The sequence below is a fragment of the Rissa tridactyla genome, chromosome 15, assembly GCF_028500815.1.
Source record: "Rissa tridactyla isolate bRisTri1 chromosome 15, bRisTri1.patW.cur.20221130, whole genome shotgun sequence".
In the NCBI taxonomy this organism is placed as follows: domain Eukaryota; kingdom Metazoa; phylum Chordata; class Aves; order Charadriiformes; family Laridae; genus Rissa; species Rissa tridactyla.
Genome location: NC_071480.1, coordinates 1,350,907 through 1,376,786, shown reverse-complemented (window position 1 = coordinate 1,376,786; position 25,880 = coordinate 1,350,907). Strand labels below are relative to the sequence as shown.

Genomic DNA, 25,880 nt, shown 5'->3' with positions numbered 1-25,880 from the left:
TGCAGGTTTTATTTGCAGGTGAGGTCCTCTCTCAGGCTGTTGCTCTTCCCAGACCTGTCTTGTGGGGCTGCGGTGCTTTCCACGACCTGCAGGAAGCACTCCAGGGAAAAGCCGCACCTGCTCTCTGATGTGTCCCACGGAGCACTACGTTTCAAAGCCTGCACCCCCTCCCTGCCCATGTGTCTCCTGCGCTCCCCGTGCTCTTCGTCCCCCCTGCTCTCTTGCCATGGACTGGCTGAGAGCACGGGATTTCCCAGAGCTTTCCTGAGTTATTTTTAGTCAGCGCAATAAAGAGAACGGCTAGTTTGTGTTGCTATTTTTATAGCACTCATTAAAATGCTGTTGCTGAATATCCTGGTGGCTGCTTGCTTCTGCTCCTGTGCTGACTGCTCCTCTTTCTTTCCTGTTGCAGCACTGAAAAGCCCATCTGCATTCCATGAACAGCGAAAAAGTCTGGAGCGAGCCAAGGTAACTCCTGCAGCCATCCCAATGAGGGCACACGTGGGCTCGCTTTGCATGCATTGTGGGGTTTGAAAGCACTTTCCGCCACTGTCCCCTCCTCCGGCATCCATCACCCAGGCTGTGTGGCCAAGGATGAGGGTCAGGACCTCTCCCTTGCTTCCAGACATGGTGGGGCCAAGCCAGGGTTCACAAATGCTCTGGAGCACCCTTCTCCAAGCAGGGGAGGTTTAAAAGGGCGGAGGGGCCATCTGTGCCCTGAGCTATGGGGTTTCACAACAGCCCCTGGGTTTCACAAGAGGTTGTGGCCAGGGCATACGTAGTTCAGCATGGCATTGGCTATCCTTTCAGTAAATGTCCAACCAGCTGAAGTGCCGTTTTCCTCTCTGGGCCAGGTCCACAGCCCGCTCCTCACTGTGCTGGCTGCTCCCCACTCCTGCTCGAGTCAGCGGGGTTAGAGCAGGGCAAACAGGACCTACGGAGCCTAGCTATTTGGCAAGTGTGCAGGAGGAATGCAGATGCCCTTTGTCACCTGGAGCGAGTCCCCAAGGAGCTCATGCTTGTCATCAGACGAGAGCCTGGCTTTTAGCTCGGTGGTGCAGCTTGGCTGTTACGACACACAATGTCCAAGGGGCTAAGTGGGCCAGGCTCCCACTGGCCCCATTATCTAACTGCACTCAGGCTTCCCTAAATATTGCTGGAGGCAGAGATAAGATAAGTAGCCATTTCCAGAACACATCAAAATTCTGTGATGCGATCGCTTTTTGGGAAATCACACTGGTTTCCGAGCACCCGCCATCCAGCCTTGACCGAGCTAGAGGGATGTCCACAGCAAAGGGAAAAATCAGTCACGCGGGTTTTGCTTGAACACAAGAGTTTGTTCCATTAATCTGCAAAACGTGCTTGCAGTCATGTGGAAAAGGAGCCTTGCAAGGAAGAATGATTGTGAAATATGGAGAAGTGCTCTTCTGAACTTAAACACACTCCAAATCACTTGCCCCGAGTCTCCTGTGGTAATAAACGACTAGCATAAGAAACATAATATGACTCTGAAAAATTAGTATGCTTACAAAATTTCAAGCAATCCAAAGTATCCTTGAAGTGTCATATATTTTACAGTTTAAGTATACATTTGTGTCTCTTTGTCTTTCTCTTCAAAGGCTTTCACTGGCTAGTTGCCTGGGGAAAAGGTCTAGTCTATCCCAAATTGCACGCATTTCTTTCTTGCAGAGCATGCTAACGAAGATACTAATGAGCACAGCCCATAACAAACATATACTCCTTTGCAAGGATGCCCTGCTTAGAGCTGTGACAGGGAAGGAGCAGCAGCTGTTTCTGGATAATTACTCAATGGCATTTGTTGTTTAGCTGATATTCCTTCAAACCAATGTTCTGCAAGCAGAAAGCAGATAACAATAACTGCTTTCATGTGTTTTGAAAGCTCTTCTACTTCATCTGACACTAAAAAAAAACACATCGGAGTTCTTTCTCCACCATTTGCACCCCAGTGACACAAATGCAGCTTATAAACAGGAAAGGTCAAAAGGAACAGAAATCACAGCAGAAAGTCAGGCTAACGCAGTGTGAATGCTGGGTTCAACACAAACGATGCCATATCTGTACGATGGCAATTGGAGCATAGTCCAAGTCAGGATCTGATCTGAGGGTGAGCTGGAAATGCATCAGGTGAATTTAACGGCACTCGGGTGCAGACACCAGCTTGCTCTGACCTGGCACAGGAACCAGGCAAACCTCCACATGTTCCAAACAAGGGATTGTGTTGGTGAAAATAAGCTGGGGAAAAAAACAGGGGGGAAGGGTAAGAAATTGTTAAGACTTCAGTAAATAAAATGTCTATTATTTGTTTAAACATGTCACTCGCTATGTTAGAGGCTGGCAAGGGGCCAGCGCAGCAGACTTTGAAGTCAATGTCCTATAACGGATTGCTGGATTGGAGGACAGAGAGCAGGCTGACTTTCCCAAGGTAGTCTGGCTCAGCAGGGCTTTAGCACTTACTGCCAGCAGCCCAGCAAGCATGGCAGGGAGGCACTGCGGGGGACAGGTAGCGTGCCTCTGCCCCCGAGGGGAGCAGCCCCACCTGGGTCATTCCTGACAGGTGTGTGACCGCTGGCAGACATCCCACCCCCAGCAACCTGCTCCAATGCTCCCCAGCCTGTGCTGTTAGCAAGTGTCCCCGATTCCCAGACCAAGCTTGTCTGTTGCAGTTTAAGCCTATCGCTCTTTCTCCAACCTGCATGCACATGTAGAACTGTTTATCTTTTTTCTTGTAGCACTTTTTAAAAGTATTTTGCATTCTGTTTCCCTATAGCCATCTCACATCTGGATTGACCAGCCTCCTCTCCCTTCAGCCTGTCCTCACCGATCCCCTCTCTGGCTCAGTAGCGATTTCGGTAGCGGTCCTCCAGACCCTTCCCACAGCCCTTTCAGATGCAGGGCACAGAACAGTGCCTGGCTATAGAACAGGGTCCGTCTGACACTCTTCGCTCTGTCCCCTAGAAAGCTGCCTGCTGCTCTGGGGGCGCGGTTCACTAGATTCTCCAGCGCCTTTTATATTTTTTCCTCTGTTTATGCAGTAACTAATTTCTGCCTAAAGCCACAGTCCAGTGACCACTACAGAAGCATCTCTGGTGGATTAAGTCTTCATCTATCCCAGTGCCTAATCAGCTGGCTTAGTTGTGGCTAAATGTGACCTGAGTGCAGTCCTTTCCAAATGTCCTTTAAATTGTATCAAAAGCATTTCAGATCATTTCTTCAATTACTGCAAATCACATTGCTTTGTAATCTGTTAGCCTTGAATGATGCAGAGTTAAGGAGTGTCTTCTATCATCCAAGACATTAATGAATATATTGACTGGTAGGAAAAATTGCTGTGTAACATGATTTGATATACTCTTCTGTTTAGACTGTGAGCCATTCCTAATTCCTCTGGTGACCTACAACTATGCTCCTTTTTTATGTTAGTCTTATCCAGACCAAATTTCTCTGGCTTGCATATGAGAAAGCCATGTGAGATAATGTCAAAACATGCTTAAATTCAAGGTACATGACATTCATTGTTTATTCCTGTAACAGAAATCTGTCATCTCTCCATAGAAGGAAATTAGGTTGGTGTGATGTGGTTTGTTCTCGATGAATCCATCGTGGCTCTTAGTCAATTCCTTGCTATCTTCAAAATCCATTTATATAGATTGTTTGATTATTTGGTCCAATATCTTCCTGACTGGTTTATAATTTCCTGGTTTCTTCTCTCCATCTCTTTTAAAGCAAGAAATAATGCTCTCCCTTGCCCAGTTTCCTGGAGACCCACAGATACTTGCTATTACTCTAGTCTTGTGTATCTCAAACTGTTTGGGAACATTTAACTCATCTGAGTACTCTCCAACCTGTTCTCCAACCTGATGACTGGAGCTTCTTCTCTTTTGTTGCTGAAGGTTCTTGGCTTAGTCGGCTGATTGATAATAGCCATTTATCCTTTTAGTGAAGATGGTTTAAAAAGGCATTAAATCCTGTAGCCATCTCAGCAGCATCCACAATTATTTCTCCTGTTTATGGAACACAGACGGCACTTTCCATTGCCTTCTCCTGGCTACAGAAGTGCTTACAAAAATCTTTTTCTCATGATCCTGTACATTTTGTACTGTGGGTTTTACGGTTTTGCTACATCTGCTTGTGTTATTCTTTTATATTTATCCTTAAGAGGATACTTTGAACTATGTACATTTTTTGTACTATTCTTTCTTGCATCTCAGATTAGCAAACAGCTAATAATTTGTCCAAGCCATGCTCTAGCTTTTCTTCACCAGGGGATAAGGTTATATTTGTATTCTTGAGGTCAGCTGCCCTCAACACTGACTTTCTTTGCCCTAATGGAAGGCATTATTGTACCTCTGCATACCTTTCTGTCCTAAAGCCACGAGGAAGCTGACACAAGGCTCCAGGACCATGTTCATCACAAGCTCAGCTGCAGTGATCTGTCAAGTGGATTTTCCCAACCCCACATCATAACTGGGGTGAGGAACCACACAGCGAAGGAGCTGGGTAGAGAGTATGGGTGTCTTCATGATCTGCTCAGCCTTATAACTCACCCCAGAGTGCCAGGATTCCCACAGAAGCCATTGCTAGCTGTACGTGGTGACATGGTATCCTAAGCTAGGAGCAGATCCAAAGCTCCCGGTGAATAGGTCTCATCCTTCCCTTAAGATATCATAATGCTTCAGGCATCAGAATCCCAAGGGAAATTGGAAATAACACAGTTTAGGAGCAGGGATAGTGAACTGTCAGCAGCTCCATGCACATTGTTCCCTTTTTGAAGAATTTCTGCCCAAGAACAAGTCAGTGTCTGAGTGGAAAAAAAAAAGAAAAAAGCCATTTAGGAGCTCACTCAACCTAGCTTGTAAAAAATCCAAAAGAACCATGGGATGGCACAGGGGCAGACACTCTCTGTACTTTATTGCTGCTCTAGCTAGGTAACACTCTGCATTTGTGTTCTGCAGACTGAAGATTATCTCAAGCACAAGATCAGAAGCAGGCCTGAGCGATCAGACCTGGTCAATATGCACATTTTACAAGGTAAGGCTGCCGGAGCTTTTCCCACATACTCCTTGTGTCTCCTACCTTGTGACTCACGTCTCTCCTGCCCCACTTGGGTACCCTTCAGGAGTCTCATCACGATTAACTTTTCCCCAGCTGCTCATGAGAGGCAGATTCGAATGGGACACATGTTGTACAGAATTCAGGAGGTTTTCAGGAGGCAGGACACACATTTATTCACAGAATCACAGAGTCACAGAATGATAGGGGTTGGAAGGGACTTCTGAAGATCATCTAGTCCAACCCCATGACAGAAGTAGATCCAAGGCTATCTAATTTTTATCCCACCTCTGGCAGGGACCAGTATAAGATGGTCTAGAGGACAGTGGGGCAGAGAACAGCTGCGAGAAAGGACTCTGTTAGACAGAATTGCCAAGGGCTGATCCTCATGAAAAGCATATATGGGGCATTTGTTGTCCAGGGCACTGAAATCCCTGTAGCAGGTGGTTGCAATACCCTCCTAAAGCTGGACATCTTTTGTTTTGCCTTAATTCTGGATATTTTATGTGACAATTCATAGTGATGCCGTCAGTGACCCAAGCACAGCCATATGAAAAGGGTGAGCCCTGCTATCAGTCTGTGAGCCACAGCAGCTCTCACGTCTCCCATCCTGGTGTCCCCTCCCAGCCAGAGAGCTCGCACGGCTCTGTTGCATCCCATCACAGACAGCAGAACACTGTGGTGTCCCTCGTTATCTCCAGAGATAACAACCTCCTTAGAGACAGGGAGGATGTGCAGCCTCTCTCCTTGAGTCCTGTCAGTCCCCTGGAAGAAGCAGACCACTCTCTGGCAACTGTAAATGCTGGCCTCTGCTCTCAGCATGGATGAAGTCCATATTTCTTTTTCCTCTGGCACGCAGGAGGGCTGAGCCAGGGGCCCATGCCGGACCAGTGCCGCTGCTTTGCTTTTCCCTTGGGTCTCCATCCCTAAGACAGGCCAGCACCATTGCCTGTTCAACAGGTGGAAAATGTCTTTTCCTTAGGTTAAATAATAGACGCAATACGGACTGGAGTTGGGGACCGGGGGCTGCAAACCAGATGTGGAGGCAGCTGCAGTCACCAGGCATGGACAGGGACGGTGGGACACAGCTGGAGGAGAGGTGGAGCAGAGACTGCCTGGCCACGCACTGAGCAAGCTGGCTGTGCTGCCCTACACACAGCTCTCAGCCAGAGCCCTGCTCGCACCTCTGCCCGTCGTGCTCTGCATTTCATGGAGGTGTTCCCTGGCGTATCACGGACATACACATGTCCATTTGGTTCATAACAAGCGCTAGAGATGATTGAAATTGGGCAGCTGAGACACCTTCTATCATCAAAATACCTTCTAGGCACACTTTCTGTTACTGTTCACCTCGAAGAATTCATGTGTGTTCACTGTCTTATATAGCCCGAGGTCAGCATTGATGCTAGACCAGCTCTCCTGGCCTTCTGCAGAGCATTTTTCCCCTGGTGTCAAGCCCTGTAGCTTGTATTGCCTACAGTTGCTCTTCTAGAAGAGTGTCCAGTCTTTGAAGATAGCACAACCCAGATGCAACCCTTCTTACTTTAGCCCTCCGAGAGTATAGGCATGGTTTAGTTTAGAATCCCACTCCTTCACTACTCATGTCTGTGCCACCAGAGGAGCCAGATCACCTTTGTTTAGGAAATCACCACTTTCTCTTGTAATTGGCCACTCTTCTGTCACCACTCAATAATTGGGAACTTCTCATCTGAGTTCGGTAGGGCTGTAGCTTCCAGATCTAGCTGCCTTCGTTGTGCTCCTCTCCACCAGCTTGGTTTTTCCCTGAAGGCCTGGAGCACTGCAGTCATGCCACTTCCAAATGTCCAGTCTCAAAGACAGCTTTTGGTCTTCCAGTGTAAGGCATTTACTCCAGTTGTCTAACACTGTTAATGGTTCTTTTCTCCAGATGTTCTCCAGAAGTAGGGAACACAAGGTCCAATGGGCTCCTGGCAGGCCGGAGCTGGAATCCACTTTGGCCCTCATGCTAGTCGCAGTTTGTTAATGAAGTTTCCATTGCAGATCATTCCTGGGCCTTGGAGAGGATGCTCCAGCTGCAGGCTGTTTTTGCAAGCCTAGGCTAGTAAACAGAGGCTCCTATTTGGGGATGGAGAAGCTGAACCTAAGGCCCAGAGGAGGACCCATGTCCCAAACCCCACCAGCCCCATCTAATCCAGCATCCTGCCTCCCAGCCTCAGAGCAGCTCCTGCTGTGCACTAAGCCAAGCTTAGGTTTTGGCGGCAGCCCAGAAAGGCTGAGGTGAAGGGGGAGCACATTGTCAACGAGCACTGTGCTTACAGATGCCCTGGGTCATGAACTGATGCCTTCCATTTGGCCTTTTAGACTCAGCTGCAGAGGGGTCCATTCAGTCTACTCAAATGAAGCTGAAAAGAGCCCGACTGGCAGATGATCTCAATGAAAAGATTGCTCTCAGGCCGGGTCCTTTGGAGTTGGTGGAGAAGAATATTATTCCTGTCGACTCAGCTGTGAAAGAGGCCATAAAAGGTAGTGGAAGTGAACGTGCATGTTGTGTTATGTGCATGGCACAGGGCAGGGGCTTGCAAGGTTATGAGGACATACCACAGCAACTGCAGGAAGTGACCGACCTGGAGTTAAAGCTGCATTTATTGCTTAAATTTTATTATTTTCACAGTAAGCAGCCCCGTCCAGCACAGCCTATGCTTTCTTATCCAGGCCTATGAAAAGGGAGCCCTTAGAGCAATGACCACAGAAACATGCACGATTGCTCAGCCATGTCTCCTCAGAAAGAACCTCCCCTCTTAAACCCCTGCCTTCCCCGAGGCTTTGAGCACACAAATGATACTGCTGGAGACAGGACGTTCGTTCCTGCCTCTGTATGGGAGAGGACCTGGGTGCGCACATGTGGTCGTGAGGCCAGCCTGGATTCTCCCACTTGTGCCCTGGCAAGCTTTTACATCCCAGTAGATGGAGGCAAAGTGGCCCCGGTTCAGACAGGCTCCTTTTTCCCCACTGACGCTAGTGGCATGCAAGGCCCAACAGAGTGGGGTGCTGCGTGGCTGGGAAAAGGAAATCATCGCTGGGGTGTTAAACCGCTGGGGAGTACAAGGAGCAGCCTGCACCCCAAAGCAGGGTACACTCCTGCCAACTAGTGCCCAGCGCTTGGCTTATGCCTCAGCTTGGTTTTCCTCCATCCCCTACCCCCAGCTGGAGGAGGGAGGCAGAATCCTCTGCAACCCTTTCCCCCGTGCTGCTGCAGGGAGGCTGGTGCAGGAGCCGACACAAAGCAAAAAGGTGACTCAGGTTTTGACTCAGGCCCCAGTGCCAGGACAGGGAGGTCGAAAAGGAGAGAAAGGAGCAGGAAAGCCAGCAGGCTCCTGCAGTGCCAGGACAGCAGCAGAATTTTTGAAGCCTGGGGCCATCTCTGCATGTCCAACTTGGCCCTTGGGTCTCAAGTGAGGCACGGAGAGATGCTCTTCCCCCTGGGAATTCCTTCTTCTGTTGCTCCTGGTTCCTGAATGCATGGGATTATTTCCAGTGGCACAATCCCGTGTTAAGTGCCTGTTCTGGGGCTCAGAGCAAGCTGAGGACAGTGGCAGGGCTCTGGGACGGGAGGGGATCTTTGAATGACAGGAGCGATGCCGAAAATGGGAATTGAAACTGGAAGTACTTTGACTTTCGTTTCATCTCAAAAACAAATGTAAATGACATGAAATGTTCCAGGCCCAGATACTGCTCTGTCTTGCCCCGCAATTGTTCCTGCTCTTGGTTTTCCCGCTGTGAAGTGCACGCAGGGCTCATACAGGGGCTTCTCCCGGCTGGTCCTTGAGCTGCTCCATTTCCAGCGTTTTACAGCTCTTGCCTTTGAAGGTGAAATGTTCCAGGACTCTGCCTGAAGAGGAATTTTTAAGGAGAGTTCAAGTAAAATCTCCCCAGACACTTATCGAAGGAGAGAAGAGCAGAAAAAAAAAAAAAGTTAAAAAAAAATCCCCCCTTTATAAACATTCAAGGCAGTTTGAGCATGACTTTATCCACTGGAGCTGAGGCTTGGAGGCTGGGCAAGTGTGCTTGAAGTTTGCAGAGTTCCTCTCCAGCTGCCTCATCAGGAGCTTGTGGTAAACAGAGATTTATGGGACAAAATTGTTAAAAACAAAAAGTCTGGCTTAAAACGATATGCTCAATTTTAAATTTCTCCCTTTCGCAATGCCCTTCTATCACATTGCTGGGGAAAAAAAATGTGCCCTGTAAGCCAGTTTTATGCCAATTAGGGTGAAACACACAGCACATTAGGGTCACGCATGAACTTCCTTGGTACTGTGTGGTGCCGTGAGAAGGAGGTGGTGCACCTGCACCAGAAACACAATCCCAGCCCTCAGGTTTCTGCAGAAGAAAGCCTCAGGGTGAATGATCCCCCAGCTGATTTTTGGAGTCAGAGGTGCCTTGTGGTGCTCAGGGTTTGGGGAGAAGGGCTGAACACAGAGCAGAGATGAGCACTGGCACTTCTGAATGTTAAGCCTTTTGTTTTTGCAATACCAGAAAGATGACAGGGTTTAAAATCATTTTACTTTAACCTTGGAATCTCAACTGTTTATACAGTGGAAAATTCAGCTGACGTGTTCCTCTAATCACCTCCGGCAGGGTGAGCAGAAAGTGCCAGACCCCAACCAAAAGCCCTAACGTCCCAGTGACAGGAGGCCGCCAGTGCCCTACATAGCTGAGCAGTGATATAAGAACCCTTTTTTACCAGGTCCTTGTCATCACTTTGTCCAATACGCTTGAGAGGACAATACCCAGTGCATTAGAAACAGCCCCGAGCAAACACCATTCTGCCTGAGATTACAGCAGAGACATGGGATCGCAAAAAAATACGGTCAGCCCTGGGCTGGGTGAGAGCAGGACAGATAAGGGCAGCATTCCCTACCCAGTACAGGCCCCCGGTATCAAGCAGCAGGATGCAGCACATTCCTGTCATGCTCTGGGCTGACGCTGTGTCCTGAAGGTCCCTTGGTCTCCCGGCTTTGGCACTGTTTCTCAACACATGCTTACTAAATGCCAGCCCAGCAGGAGTCTTGCAGATCCACAAGTCGCCCTTGCTTGGTGTCATTTTTCCAGAGAGGATGCCCACGCTGGTCTGCAGGCGTGGGGAGCAGTTCCCACCCAGCCCAGGTGGTTGATCATGCAGCATTGCAGTTCCTCAGGGAAGACCCAGTTTGGGTGCTGCCTCTGACGGAGCGGGGACAAGGCCCTGTTTCCAGGGACATGAGAGGAGCCCCGTGCCCTGGAGAGTGGGGAGGAGAGGCTCTCCACGGCACATGGTTGCTCTCTTATCCCCACCCCGTACGGCGGCTGGGCAGCAGCTCGGGGCGTGGAGCCAGGGCTCCCTGCTTCCTCACCCACCCTGGCACCATGAGCCGGAGCAAGCGGAGATAACCCTTATCTCTCAGATAGGGACAGGGGTCAGCGCAGGAGGGTGTGTGTCAGTGAGAAGGTGCACATTGCTAGACCGGCAGCAGGGACAGGTGGAAGCTTGTCCCCGGGCCCTTCCTATTTCCCCATTTGTCACCTCGCTATCGGCGTGCCAAGCTGCCTGACAAATGCCAGACGTGAGCAGGAGCAGATTACGAGTGTGGCCACACTGCTCCTTCCTCTACCCCCACCTGCAGCCCTCTCCAGGCTCACATGAGACCTTTTCTTTTTCAGCACTTTATTTATCAGCAAAAGCCGGGGGTCAAGAGCTCTTGCCCATCTGACTAGGAGATAGCACGCGGGGCGCTTTGCAGGGGGAGAAGCAATGTCTGGGGCAGTCAGGAGACAACGGCAGTGGTTTGAAGCATGTCGTGCGGGTGAAGCTTGTGGACAGAGACAGGATCCAAAATCCTCTGTTCAGCTGCAGCCGGGTCCACGCGTGTTGGCTCTTGTGCCACGAACAGACAGGTCACCCTCCGGGTGGATTTCATCCTCAGTTCTTCTGCTGAGGACAGGGTCCTGCGTGCGCTGCGGGCTTGGGGTGGGGATGCCCAGCTGATGGGAGGGTGGCTCTGACGCCCCCTCCCCACCTCAGGTGGGGTAGGACAGCACAGCCGCTCCTGCCCCAGCCCCGCCTGCGGGCAAAAAGCCTCCTGCCCCGAGGCTTCTCGGAGGGCCCTTCCTGAGTGACGTGGTCCACGGCACAGGCCAGGAGCCGATGGCTGATGCCACCTGCTCTCCACCAGCCTCGGCTGCAGGGGCACACCCAGGAGCTGCCCCTGCGTGGCTGGGGATGGGAGGAGGTGTCTGAGCTCTCACCGTGTCCTTCGCCCGCGGCGGGGTCGGGAGGAGGTGGGCGCAGGCACTGAGGCGTCCCATAAGGTTCACCCCGCCGCCGCGCTCGTCCCGGTCCTCCAGGACCAGACCCTGACCGTCGCCCCCTTCTCCCCTGCCAGGCACCCAGGTCAGCTTCCCCAAGCCGGCCGACGCCTTCGCCTTCGAAGAGGACAGCAGCAATGACGGGCTGTCCCCTGAGCAGGCCAGGAGCGAGGACTCCCCGGGCTCCACCGAGTCGGCAGCCGGCACCAAGGCCCCGGAGCCCGCCCCCGCCGCTCCCGCCGGGCCGCCGCAGGTAGGGCCGCGACACGCCCCCTCCCTGGGCCGCCGGGGACCCGCCTCAGGGCCGCGGGGGGCACTCGCCTCAGGGCCGCGGGGGACCCGCCCCACGGCCACGGCCTCGCCCCGAGGGCCGCGGGGCTGCACGGTGCCGGAGCGGCCCCTGCTGACGGGCCTGGGCACTGCAGCGCCGGCATGGCGGGAGGGACTGGGACGACTGGGGAATGGGGAGGAGTGGAGCAGGGAGGGGGAGAGAGTGGAGAAACTAGTCTAGTGTTGGGGAGACTGGGAGGGACTGGGGAGACTAGCCCGGGGGAGGGGTGGGCAGACTGGGGTGAACTCAAGCGGAGCGGGGTGGGAGTAGCTGGAGGGACCGGGACAGGCCAGACGTGGACTTTGGGTACTGGGCTAGTCTGGGGAACACTGAGGGGCCAACGGTGTGCTGGGGGAACGAGGGTACAGGGCTGAGGTGGAATAGAGAGGGCTTGGAGACTCGGGTGGACTGGGGAGACTGAGGAGCTGGGGTGGACTCATATAGCCTGGGAGAAGCAGGGATAGTGGGCTGGGATAGACATGGGGGACTGGGTTGGAGTGAGGCATCTGGGATGGACTGAGGACAACATGGGGCAGGGGGAATGGGGCAGCAGGTGCCCCTTGCAGGCAGAGGCCGTCCCGAGGTGACCGTCGGGAAGGCCCCGCAGCCCCTCTCCCATCGCACGGATCACCTCTCCCCTGCAGGATCATCCCCACGGCACCGAGAGCCATACACCGGACCCGGCCGCGGGGCAGGGCAGCCAGTGCGACAGCCCCAAGCAAGCAGCGGGGCAGGAGAGCCCATCCCTCCCGGTGACCTCCGCTGTGAAGGTAATGCCTGTGCCACCAGGCTCTCCGGGAGAGGAAACAAGCCCAGGGCACCTGGCTGTGTCCAAGCCTGAAGTGCCCACATGATGCACCCCACATGTGTGGGAGCTCTGGGGTTTGGCCTTAAGACTTGGAATAACGCAAGGAGACAAATCTTGTTGGCAAAAACAGCAATATTTGACTCATTTTGTAGTGGTATAAGTGGTATAATATTGCACCCTCCAAGAGATGATTGCTCAGGCCCTGCACTGGAAACAATCCTTGGGGCTAGGAGCAGGAGATAACAAGGCAATGCTGAAATACCTTCCAGGCAAGAAGGGTCATTCTGCATCTCATGTGCTCTCCTGGACAACTGAGATGAGATGTGGCCCTGAGGGAGTCCCTGATTTCCAGGCTCAGCAGCTTCTGGAGCTGGAGTGTCAGGGTGCCAGCAGGAGCTGCCCTTTCTCTGTCCCAGGCCTTTGACTTCTCATGAGGGTGGCAGAAGTTCTTCTCTTAGCTAATTCCTTTCCTTCTTGCACCAACAGTCCAAATCATCCAGTGATAGCAAGAACCGTCACAAAAAGCCCAAGGACACCAAGCCCAAGGTGAAGAAGCTGAAGTATCACCAGTACATCCCTCCGGACCAGAAGGCAGAGAAGTCCCCTCCACCCATGGACTCTGCATATGCCAGACTCCTCCAGCAGCAGCAGCTCTTTCTGCAGCTCCAGATCCTCAGCCAGCAGCAGCAGCAGCAACAGCAGCAACAGCAGCACTTCAGCTACCCAGGGATGCACCAAGGCCAGCTAAAGTGAGTGGTAATGTGCCAATAGCAGGGCTTAGCCCTGTCTCTCTCCAAACTTTCCCCTCCCATACCCATTTGTGCCAGTGCAAGGGGGATAGATGCACGCAAGTGAAACACAAAAGCTTGGGAACATAGCAGAGTCTCCTGCAAAGCTGTTCTGGCTTTGTGCACTGGCTGGGGCACCTGTGTCCTGCTGATGGGTCACCAGCAATCTTCTTACAGCCCAGTCTGATTTTCCTTGGGGTTGCTGGTCCTTCAGGCCTCATACAGGAGATGGTATCCCCAAGGGAGCAGAGATGGTACACTGGGCACAGAGACCCTGGGGCGGGCAGACAAGTTACCCCAAATCTCCTTTGTTATTTCAGGCAATCAAATGAGCAAATGGTCAAAAGTTCAAATTCTTCATCAACTTCTGTCAACAACACCCCTCTTTCTCCTGTGAAAACCACCTTTTCAGGCCAGACTTGTGTCTCATCTATCAAGCCAGGCCCTCTGCCTTCTAACCTGGATGATCTGAAAGTGAGTGCAAACTTTGTCACCACAGGAGCAGAATCTTATAGCCTGAATGTGCTTTGCTACCCCTGAAGCGTGCAGTGTAGTGCCACAGGCTGAGCTGGGGGAATGACCGCGTGTTACAGATCAGCAAACCAGAACCACCATGTTGTGAGCAAACCCAGGAGTACATTGCGCTGGGTCAGGAATTTGTCACCATGACGGTAGCTTAAAACAGGGTTTGCTGCTCTGCAGGTGGCATGTGCCCCATGGCATGTATCAGCAAACTATAGGTATAACTTGAGATGGCGGGAGGCCAGGCCATCAGGTCGAGGACTGCAGGATGATCTGTGCTGCTGCTCCTGCAGCTCATGGCTCCATACCTTCTGTGGTTTTATTATGGACTTCATGGATGCTGCTAGCAGACCAACCAGAAGCTAGGAGGTCAGCATGGCCTCCACTTAGTGGCTCAGCTTCTCAGTGGCCATTGCAGCCACTCCAGCACAGCTCTCTGCACAAGCAGGTGTCTCCTGGAGTCTGCAGCTATGAGCGCCGCTTTGAACAGTACCTAAATCTCTCATGTAAGCAAGACAGGCAGGGTATAAGGGAGAATCACTCACATCAGTGGTTCTTTTGTACTTTGCTAATAGAGCCTCAGCCATAGGGAAGGACAAGTCCTTTTAGGAGCAGAGACCTGGAGGCAATACTCATTATTAGAGAAAGAAATAAGATAAGGTAGAAATTAGTTTGGCGATAGCATTGCCCCAGCTCAGATGCCTGAACCGTGTGCAGATGCTTGAACGTGGCGTCTCTGTCTCCAAGGTATGTTGTCATGTTCTCTGAGCTAAAGGATGCCATCAGCTAGTTCTGTGTGAAAGTCCTCTACTCATGCAGAAATCTATCACTAGGAAGTGAATCTTGAGTTACCTCCGTGGCCCAGGGACCACTGCTGGTTCACAGAGTGCAGTCACAGTTCCTGGAGGAGGAAGGAAGGTTTTCCTGTTAGGAAAGGTTGCGGTCCTGCATGCAGTGGTTAGGGCTGCGCATGGTGACTCTGGTCACTGTAGGTGAGACAGTGAGCACCTGGGGGGTGAGAGCTTCCAAGCAGGGAGCTGGGAGCCTGTGATCTGAGACTCCTTGGTAGAAATGTTGCATTTCTAAGGGGCTCATCTGCATTTGGGACTGATCATTGGTGACTTTTCTTCTAGGTATCAGAACTGAGACAGCAGCTCCGAATACGAGGTCTGCCAGTGTCAGGTACCAAAACAGCACTGATGGAACGGCTGCGGCCCTTCCAGGAGTGCGGCAGCAACACAGTGCCAAACTTCAGTGAGATCACCACTGTCACCTTCCCAGTCACTCCAACAAGCACCCTGTCAAGTTACCAGTCGCAGTCCTCCACCAGCATGTTATCAAATGGCTTCTACCACTTTGGCAGCACCAGCTCCACCCCCCCCATCTCTCCCGCCTCCTCTGACCTCTCTGTGAGTGGCTCTTTGCCAGACACGTTCAACGATGGGCCCATGTCTTCTCCACAGTTCGGCCTCCAGCCATCTCCGGTTCATGGCAGTGCTGAAGAAAGCCTCATGGGCAGCATGAATGGAGGGAGCATCCAGCTGGAGCTGGAAGGGATTGACACAGAGAAAGACAAGATGCTAGTGGAGAAACAGAAGGTCATCAATGAACTGACGTGGAAGCTGCAGCAAGAGCAGAGGCAGGTGGAAGAGCTGCGGATGCAGCTCCAGAAGCGAAAGAGAAGCAACGGCCTTGAGGAGAAGCAGCAACCTGCTCAGCATTTCTTTGGTGTCCCCATCAAGCAAGAAAACGCAGTGTCCAGCTGTCCATTTGCATCCAAACAAACTGCCTTGAAAGGCCAAGCCAGCAGCTCGGATAAGTTAAGTAACTGTGGGGTGCCGCAGCTGCCTCACATTGTAAATAGCCACTGCCTGGAGACTGCAGGGCAAAGCTCCATCACCTCCTCGACATTCCTGAGCCCACAGTGCTCCCCCCAGCACTCTCCACTCGGGGCTGCAAAGAGCCCCCAGCACATCAGCCTGCCACCGTCCCCCAACAGCCACTATCTCCTCTCAGTGTCCCCTGGCTCACAGGCAGAAGGGCGCAGCGGGTCCCCACAGACCAACAGTTGCCTTCGCACAGCATCGGTAAGTGGAGAGCACCCCAGATGGCATAGCAGTGATGAACACACTGGTGAACGTGCAAATCCCAGTTTGAGTCCTTTCCTTTCAGACTGAGACTGATACAGGGCCACAAAAGCATGTGGGGCTGCCTGAAAAGGCAGCGAGTAGCCCAGGTGGACAACGGGTTAGAAGCTGATGGCACCTCAGGGTCTTTTGCAGGGCATCTCCTGGGGATCCCTGCTGCCACATCCAGTCTCCTTGGGGGGTCACAGCCCGGCTCCCATGCCCTGTGGAGCACTAGCACAGCTCCTTCTGCCCTGGGGGAGCCCTGGCACAGCTCCCGTCTTCCCCAGAGGACCCCAGCACAGCTCTCTCTGTCCCTGGGTGAGCACTGGCAAAGCTTCCCGTGTCCTGGGAGAGTCCTGGCACAGCATCCTCTGCCCCGTGGAGCCCTGGCACAGCTCCCTCTGCCCTGGGGAGACCTGGCACAGCTTCCTCTGCCCCTGGTTAAGCACTGGCACAGCTCCCTCCACCCCTGGAGGAGTGCTGGCACAGCTCCCTCTGCCCTGGGGGAGCATTGGCACAGCTTCTGCTGCCCTAAAAGAGCCCTAACTCAGCTGCGTCTCCCCTCAGGGGGAGGACCTGGCAGAGCTTTCTGTGCCCCTGGGGGAGTCCTGGCATCACTCCCCCTGCCCCATGGAGCCCTGGCCTGGCTCCCGCCACCCTGGGGAAGCCCTGGCACAGGTTTCTCTGCCCCATGGAGCCCTGGCAAAGCTCTATCCAGAGAGGGGAAGCACCAGCACAGAACCCTCAGTCCCTGGGAGAGCCCTGGCACAGCTTCCTACATCCCTGGGCGAGCCCTGGCACAGCTTCCTACATCCCTGGGCGAGCCCCACTGCAGTGTTACAGGGCTTTTCAGCATCTTTCAGCATCAAGTGTCTAAAGGCCACCTACAGGAAAGGCAGGGAGGCACCCTTGATCAGGGAGTGTAGCGATAGGACAAAGAGTAACTGTTTTAAAGAGGGGAGATTTAGATTGGATATTAGGAAGAAATTTTTCACTGTGAGGGTGGTGAGCCACTTGCCCAGAGAAGCTGTGTTTGCCCCATCCCTGGAGTTGTTCAAGACCAGGTTGGACAGGGCTTGGAGCAACCTGGTCTGGTGGGAGGTGTCCCTGCCCAGGGCAGGGGGTTTGGATCTGGGTGATCTTTAAGGTTCCTTCCAAGTTAAGCCATTCTGTGATTCTATGATCTGCTGCGCCATTGCAGCTCCGGGAACTGTTTGAGGGATTTTGACCACTGGGTTGAAGGAGGGCAGTTACCTATCATATGGCAAGCCTTTTCTTGGAAAGACAGAGCAGGGCTTGCAATTGGGATCTGCAGTCAGATAGAGCTTGTGCATCCCCACCAGGAAACCAGCACAGCAAAGCATTGTCCCTCCAACATCCACCACTCCTCACTCAGCCCTCTGGACAGATACAAAAGCTTGGGGAGGACAGATGCTGCCAGCACACAAAAACAGCACAAGGTGCTGCTGATCGCAGCCCCAGTTCATCCCCACGCCCTACCAGGGTTTCCCAGGCAGCAGCAACAACTATCATACAGTCGGTGAAGCACACAGAGGGGTGCAAGGCATGCATACTGCATTCAGGGAAGATGTATAGCAAGTGCCTGCTGGGTGCGCAACAGCTGCACAGCAGAGTGACAGCCACGGCGAAACACCCAGCGCTCGAGCAGGGCAGCTCATGAATCGCATTCCTGCAGTTAGCACACTGCGGGCAGGGGGGTGCAGCACTGCAAGGTGGCAGAAAATGGGAAGCAGCGGTGTCTCTAAGCCATTCAGAGAGTGGTGAGATAGGTGACACGTGCAGTTGGCACACAGCACTGCCAGGGAGGTGGGCAACAGGGAGCAGCTTAGGGTGAGGGGGCAGAGAGATAACGTGCTGCCAGTGGGATGGCAGCGCTGTCGGGGTGAGGTAGGCAGCGGGGCTTACTGCTGGAGTGAAATGGGCAACGAGGAGCAGTGCTTTGGGTGAGCTGGGCAATGGGTGCTGTGTGTAAGCTGGGCAGTGGGGCAGAGAGCTGGGGGTGCAGTGGGGCAGTAGGATGCAGTGGGTGACCTCAGCAGAGGGGCACGGAGCTGTAGGGGTGAGCAGGCCAATGGGACAGAGCTGTGGGTACAATAGGCAGCGGGACACAGTACTGTGAGGTGATACTCCCAAGAGAGGTGGTGGGGCTGCTCTGGACAACCGGGCAGCCGTCAGCGAGCATCAACAGTGAGCAGCAACACTCTGGGGGCATCTCCAGCTCCTTCCTTGCTGTCTGAGAGCAAGGGGCATACAAAGGAGATGGCACCATGGTGTCCTGCAGCTCATCCAGGCTGCGACACCACCCATCCTAGGCATTCTGCTGCTGCCTGCAAGGGGCTCCCAGGGGCGAGGGTCCTTCTTCAGCAACAGCTCCTTCTCTGTGCCCAGCATTCGAGTGCCCCACCCCCCCCCACCCCAAGCCAGAGATACTGTTCCTCCCGCCTGCCCTCCACAGAAAGGTGGCCAGGATGTGCATGGCCAGATCAAGTGGCCTCACCACCGCCCTGAATCCACTTCTGGATCCAATCCACCTGCTGGGGCTGCATCCATGCTGCATCCCCTGGCACTGGCTCTCATGGGACAAGGCAGCTGTGGCCAGGTGGTGGGGAAGTGCACACAAGGGCCTAGAGGTGGTGGGGACAGCAGCTGGCAGGCACTGGACCTTCAGATAAGGTCCCTCCTGGAAGGGAGGACTGGCAAAAAGCTGGCACTGATATGCAGGTGTTTGGCACAGGCACAGGGAAAGCCTAGGTGCTGACATGGCAGTGGCTCTTCTGAGTGGTCTTCCCTGGCCTGGGCTCTGTGAGATGCCCCCAGAGAGGTGGCGATGGAGAGGGTCCCCAGCAGAGTGGCTGGCAGGCAGCTGGCAGCCAGGGAAGCACTGCATCACTATCTGGGTGCAGCTGACCACCAGTAAACCATTTCTCTCTCCCCCTTGCTCTGCATGTTCACGGCTGGACTGAGCATCAGGGTGCTTTGTGGCATCATGCCCATCTCCGGCAGCAGCCAGAGGCCAGCCTGGCCCTGGGTCTCAGAGCTAGGCTGACAGCTAGTTTACCTCCCTCTCTCCTGCTCAGAGGCCAGGCACTTTGAGCTGATTTGACGCAGAAAATTGTTAGTTTCCCTGGCACCACTCTTGTCTTCAACACGGGTGAGAGAGCAGAGCCTCCCGCTGTGCCTCTCTGTGCATTGACTCCATTTCCCTGTATTTCCCCCATGCAGATGGCTACGCAGGCAGGTCAAAAGTTTTCTATTCCATCCCCAAGTTTTTCTAAGTCAAGCCCAGCCCTTTCAGAGGTAAAGCAGCCTCCACCCTATGAGGATGCAGTAAAGCAGGTAACTGCATGATTTTTATTTTCTATAGGGCTAGTGCTGTGCAGGGTGTTCTTCTGCAGTTAACGTAACTCATCTGCAGGAGTTACAACCTGTTATGGGGATCTCTGGGTAGAACAGACCTGTTTCGATAAGGAATGGGCTTTTCTTGAAGAGTTATTTGCTGAATGACTGCCACAAAGTAGTCAGACACCACGCTGGATGGGATAGTGTCTTCTGTGCTGATAAAAGGTGCCAGTCCACCCTGGGGTCCTGACATCCCACATAAATACCCCAGGACTTGGGTGTACTCTTACTTGGGGTGCTCAGTGCTATGTCAGAAACAGACTCTTGAGCATTCCCAAGGCAAGAGGAAACCATGAGCAAAGTGCCCTGCTCCATGCCATCTGCCTCCCTTAGCCTTATCCTGGAGTGCACTTCCCAGTGGGAGGACTGTCTCCATCACCTATGAACCCCTTACTGCTTGTGAGAGTATGTCAGCAGCCTCAGTGCCGGTCGTGATGGTGCCTTTAGGAAAACGGAGTGATGCTGTTGGCAGTGATAAAAATGGGCTTGTGTTGGCTGGCAGGAAGGTGTGCGGAAAGACCATCCAGTCTCCAGTCAGGGAGAGGAGGATGACAATGTGTTGCCCCAGGGAGTGCAAGGAGGCACATGCCAGGGCAAGGTGCTTGGGCCAAAAAGTTGGTGTGTCCTGATGGCCCTGGGAAGATGCATTCTGTGGTGGCCACTGAGCAGAGGGTTGGTGGCAGGGCGGGGGGAACCTGGCACCATGCTCCCTGGATCCGCTGTGCTTGTCCCAGGGCTCTGCAGTGCTCACCTGAAAGCCGCTGCCAGCCCCATGTCGGAGTGGCATCTCTCCTGCATGAGAGAAAGCCATTTGTGGGATCTAGAGTCACCTACCTGGCTTGTGGCCGGAGGGACTCTCCTCCTAATGCCCTCTACTCTCCTCTTTGTCGTTTGCCGCAGCAGATGACACGAAGTCAGCAGATGGATGAGCTCCTGGACGTGCTGATTGAGAGTGGAGGTATGCACTGCTTCCCTGTTCCCCCCCAGGGCTTCCCCTCCAGGCCAGCATTGGTCCGTGGGGCTCAGTGCACTCTGTGCAGCCCAGCAGAGCTGCCTGAGTTGAGTACAGCTTTCATTTGCCCTCCCTGTGCCAGCAGCCACTGAGATTGAATCCAAAAGGGTGTTGGCCCTCCCGGAGCCTGCTCCTGCATGTGCAGACCTGGTGCGGTGGTCCGGGCTTGGTTATCGCCTATGCAGACTGCGCAGAGAGAAGGGACAGCGGGGTGGCAGCCCTGTGCACAGCACTGCCAGCACCCTCCCCATGCAGACCCGCCTGTGTCCCCCACCATTCCCAGTGCTGCCAGTGCCATCTCCTGCGTAGAGCACTGCTGGTGCCCTCCCCTGTGCAAACTGCTGCCTGTGCCCTTGCCCATGCACAACCCATACCCAGCCCCATGGGGACAGCTGCCAGTGCTTGTGCCCTTGGGGACTGTGTCCAAAGCCAGGGAATTCGAGGTCAGAAAGCAGGAACGTGTGAGGCTTCCCACAGGGAGGGTGGGAAGCAATGCCAAGGGGATTGAGTGGGGAGCGGGTCTCTGTAGGCATGCCCCAGAGCCCAGCTGGGGGGCTGTGTTAGTGCCCCTACGCCCAGCAGTGGTGGGCGCTGCCAGAGCACCTCAAACCCCTCTCATTTGTTGACAGAAATGCCAGCCAACGCCAAGGAAGATCGGTCCTGCCTCCAGAAAGTACCTCAGATAACAGTGTCTACAGGGAACTCCAGTGCTCCTCTCCCAAAGTCATCTGCCCCGTTTGAGCAGGTCTCCTCAGCCCAGCTCTCCTTCGAGCACTGTCCGGGCAGCAGCGATGCTCACCTCGAGGTCCTGCTGAACGCCCACAGCCCCCTGGGGAGGGTCAGTGAAATCGCCCTGCTGAAGATGGGGGGAGAAGAGTCCCACTTCGAAGGGATGATGGAGGGGTTCTCCGGCAAAGCCACAGATGAACTGCTCACCTCCCAGGAGATTTTACAGACTCCCCTCTCACCCATGGAAACCCAGCTCTCCCCTTCCCCTGCCGACGGATCCGGTTTACAAATGAGTTTCACTGAATCTCCGTGGGAAACGATGGAGTGGCTGGACCTCACCCCCCCCAGCTCCGCCACTGGCTTTGGCTCGCTCACCCCCGCGGGTCCCAGCATCTTCAACATTGATTTCCTAGATGTTACTGATCTCAATCTAAACACCAGCATGGACCTGCACCTTCAGCAGTGGTGAAAGGGAGGGTGGTGGAGGCAGGATACTGCAAGCCCACAGCAGCCAGCACAGTGTTTCTGTCATGCCAGAGGACACACAGGGCTAACGTGCCACGTCCAGGGGAAAGTGGAGTCATTTTCCCAGCATATAAACTTCTTTGAATTTCCAGTTACTGCGAATTGATAGCACAACAGCTCTGGGACTTTGGTTTTCCTCCATTGACACATCCCCACAGATGACACCAGTGCCTTTAACAACACTTCTTTAGATTGACAAGAACTTCAGTTTTGTTTCTTTTATCTTTCCCCCCGCCCCTGGTTTTAGCAGTCACTCTCGTGAGAACTGGAGCAGCTCATGATAAAACTGCGTGGTGAGGAGACCTCACCTGCGTGGCAATGGGAAATCATGGAGAGGAGAGCCCGTTGCTGCCCTCCTGCCCGTCCAGCCCTGGGCACATTCTGCTGGGCACATCCTGGTCCTGCAGAGGCCAGGGCTGGTGGAAGCAGGGAGGCTGTGCCCAGCCAGGGCAACAAGTACACTTGGTACATCCAGGCTCGCCTTGCTTCCTTCCTCCTGCCCCCGACACTGCATTGCCCAATCCCTGCACAGCTCTGCTCCAGGTGGATGAGCGATGGAGACCACCATGTTCGTGGTGGCACCTTGTTGTGTCCTCACAGTGCCTGGAGGCCTGAAAGCCATCCTGGCTGCAGTCTGAACTGAATCAGGCTGAAGCCTGTGACCTTGGAGCAGAGAGCTCTGGACGTTGGAGGCAGATGCTCAGGCTGTAGGTTCAGGTATCGAAGGGACGTGGCATCTCGGTGGAGCTTCCTTGTCCCAGCTAGTGTGATATGGATGAAGAGATGTGTAATGTGTTTTGGTCCAAGGTAGGAGCAAGTCATATGGAAAATACAGCCAGGCTTTGGGAGGGGCTGTCCTTTGCACAGCCAGAAGTCAGGATGGATGTCCCCCACCTTCCATGACCTGGGAGCAGGGGGAGCCAGAAACGGGCACTCAGTGACCTGCATGTGGGGCAGGGCTGAGTGGGCCCTTGCGTGGCTGCGGTTTTGTGCGAGCATCTGCCTTTGTTGCCTCCACTTCACTGCCGTCCTTCCCTCCATCCTCCTTCCCATTCCTCCTTGATCCCCAGCAGTCATCCCCTTCTTCCCAAGTTTACTGCAGTGTCACTGCTCACTCAGCCCAGAGCAAGGCCCCGGAGAACAGCTGTGAATCACTGAGCCTGGAGGAGCTAGTTCTCCTGAAGCCGGCAGAGATGGATGCTCTCCTGCAGTGATGCCTCCCGTTTGAAGTCACCAGCATTTCTCCTGTGAGTCTCTGTGCAATATACTTCCTCAGGCTCTAGCGAGAAGGAGCCTTCGCTTCACTTCTTGGCTTCCACCGAAGAACTTGCTGCAGACTGTTTGACGGACACGTCTACTTCTTTGCAATTCTGGTTTTGCCAAAGTAAATATTGTTGCTGACTAAGATTGTTAAACTATTTACAGACTGAGCATATTTAATATTTGTGTTACTGGAAGCACAGCACATCGGAGATGCAGCAGCCGGGGAGGAGGTGCGGCGCGAGGGGCCTGCGGGCGGCCTGGCCGTGGCTCCTGCGGGACACTCCCCCCCGGGGTGCTGGAGCTGTCGGAGGAGGCTCTGCAGCCCCTGCTGGGTCTCCTGGTCCTGGCGTTGTTGCATGCTGTATAAAGCACGTGGCAGTAGCTTTCAACTCACTATTTAAAGCACCACTTTTCTATTGTACAAACGGTCACAGTGCACTGCTAGGGTAGATGATCACAGGTTGCATTTTTTTTAAAGAATTTCTTTTTCTAAGTGAGAGATTTTTTGAAGCTGGTCCGTGGAGAATATTAATAGCACTTGAAACAGAGTAGTGTTAGCTGCTACACTGCGTCGTTGTACAGGGCTTTCCAGGTAACTTTCTCCTCTCAGCAAATGTATTTCCTTATTTAAAGGGATGCTGTCAGCTTCAAACTTGTAAGCAAGCACATTTCCTTAACTATGTTACCAGCAACACCTTGATTATTAAAACCCCCTTTGTCTTGCCACTCGTCTGTTTGCAGTTTGCTGTTTGATTTTTCGGGCTGGGGTACCCACCATTTGGTACCACCTCCATGCGCTGGGGCAGCTACAGTCCTTGCAAGAGCAGCACTGTTTCTTTCACAGTTACAGTTTCTCCTGGAAGATTCCTAAACAAGGTAGCTGGAGTCTACTCTTTCTGAAGGCTTTTCCTTCTGATGGCATTGGTTTCGTTTTGTTCTCCTTAAACCCTGCTCCTCTGGTCAGTGTCCCCTCCAAAGGCAGTGGTTGACACCTTGCCCAAACCCTTTGCATTTTCCAGCGGCCACATTCCCGCCGGCATCTGGCTGACGGACACAGGACACGCACGTGGTGGGCGTGGGCAGAGCTTCCCACGCAGCCAAACCTCCCGCTGCCCAGCGGCGAGCGGCAGAGGCAGGCGGGAGGGCTCTCCCGGGAACCCTGGCTCCTTCTCCCTGCTGCCCATCAGTGTCGGTTCCCGGATTCATCGCGTCTTTCCTTTGACAGGACATCCACCCACCTGCTTGCAGTGAGGGACTGCCTGTGTGTCCACAGATGGACTTAAAAGGTATTAAAAGGTAGAAGAACCCTGAGACATTGCAGAAGTTAATCTGAAAAGATGTAGATGAAAAAACAACTAGTTCCTACAAGCATCCTTTCAACCTCTAAACCACACTGCAACCAAATGTGTTGTGATAAAATGCCTGGACTGAACCACATTATGGTTACTCAGAAAAATGAGAAGAAAAGCCACAGTCTAGGATTGTTTCAGGAATACTGGTGGAGCACTCACCTGTCCTGCTGCCCGCTGAGGAAAGCCTGCTGGTGGTGTTCCACCTGCAGAAGAGGAGCTGGGAGGACGTGCTGCCCGTCTCCCAATGTAAAAGGCAAAGAGGAGGGTGAGGGCTACAGGGAGTCACTGCTTTAAAGTGCAGGAAAGACGCTTGTCAGGTGCCGAGGTTTGGACCAGAGCCTTTGGGGAAACTGAGTCCAGACCAAGGTCCTGCTGTGGGGCGGAGGGAGGGATTGGAGGGTCTCCTGAGGTCTCCTTCTGGGCCCCAAAAGGTGCCTGCAGCCGAGCTCCTCCGCTGCCTGGAGCTCAGCTCTGCCCCGGCCGTCAATTTTCCGTCACCCAGGGTGGGCAGCAGGACAGGACCTGCTCTCCCCTCCCACTGCCTCGGCCAGAGCAGCGCCCGCAAAGCCCCATCCGCACTCAGCCCCCATCACGAAGCTCCCCAGCAGCTTGCTGGCCGGGCACAGCCCCGGGGCCTGGCTGGGAGGTGTTTCAGTTTCCTGGTGTTTTCAGGGATCCCGACCCCGCTGGTCGCTGAAAACCCTCACATTTACAGCTTCGGGGTTGTTCCCTCCTGCTCTGTAACCCTGCTCCCGTGCCGTGGTGTCCTGCAGCTCGGGTAACTCTCGCTCTTCCTGGTACACCTTGCGTCAGAGCAAGGCCATGGGCGCTCTGCCTTCCTTTGCTCCTGTGCCATGAACCTTTGTGCCTGCTGATGAACCACGCTCTCCATGCCCCAAAGGAGTCGGTGCCTCTGACATGTGGGGGATTTTCCCGGACGGGCTGTCCCAAGGGATTTAGGTTCTTGCGGCTTTTCTTCCTGTCAAGGCCTGGATTCGACAAAGGAAAAACCTCCATCACTGGAGGATCTCAGTGACGTCCCACTCTCCCTGGGCCTTCCTGCCTGAAAAATACAGGAAATATAAAGAAAAATAAAATGTTCCGAGAGTCAAATAACATTTTTTATGCCTTTGGCAAGGTTTTTTAATGTGAGATGCCTGTCTCAGTGCACCATCCAGTGTTTCCTCCATAGGAGGCACTGAGACGTCAACAGCATCTTTCCACCACTCCCAGGTCAAGACAGACCGTGTTCTAGGCAGAGTTTCCCCTCCCAGGTGACAGGGGGAAACACCTGCTCCTTCTGGGCTCAGAGGGGGACGCTGTGCCCTCCGGGGGGGGTGATGAGGAGGGGGCAGAGGTAGGGACGCGCACGTGCCCATCGCAGACGCTGGCAGTGTGGGGCAGCCCCTGAGCCCAGCAGCATGGCTGCCAGCGCCTTCCACCGCGCCGTCACCGACACACCGTCAACCTGTGTCACCCACACCAGCACCATCGGCGTCCCTCTCTGCACCCCAGTGCCACCCCCGCACCCACAGCAGCCCCCAGCCCTCCCCACCGCCCGCCGGCCAGGGGCCCCGTGGTCCTCCGTGGACGGGCAGCCCTGGCACCTC

General features: G+C 53.8%; 1 protein-coding gene across 16 annotated transcripts in view; it reads left to right on the top strand.

Moving 5' to 3' along the window:
* MYOCD (myocardin) overlaps positions 1-23,637 on the top strand; it is a 260,871-nt gene extending 237,234 nt beyond the window's left edge. For 6 of the 16 annotated variants that reach the window (XM_054221821.1, XM_054221823.1, XM_054221822.1 and 3 more), the window contains 10 exons: positions 413-468; positions 4,974-5,049; positions 7,411-7,572; positions 11,469-11,644; positions 12,367-12,492; positions 13,017-13,279; positions 13,639-13,792; positions 14,974-15,927; positions 20,290-20,347; positions 21,031-23,637. In XM_054221821.1, the coding sequence (XP_054077796.1) occupies positions 413-468; positions 4,974-5,049; positions 7,411-7,572; positions 11,469-11,644; positions 12,367-12,492; positions 13,017-13,279; positions 13,639-13,792; positions 14,974-15,927; positions 20,290-20,347; positions 21,031-21,599 (2,594 nt within the window). In that variant the 3' untranslated portion in view covers positions 21,600-23,637. Of the gene's footprint in view, positions 1-412; positions 469-4,973; positions 5,050-7,410; positions 7,573-11,468; positions 11,645-12,366; positions 12,493-13,016; positions 13,280-13,638; positions 13,793-14,973; positions 15,928-19,212; positions 19,327-20,289; positions 20,348-21,030 lie in introns of all 16 variants that reach the window. The other 10 variants (XM_054221827.1, XM_054221834.1, XM_054221835.1 and 7 more) reach the window with 8 other exon arrangements.
* Positions 23,638-25,880: the final 2,243 nt, after the last annotated feature.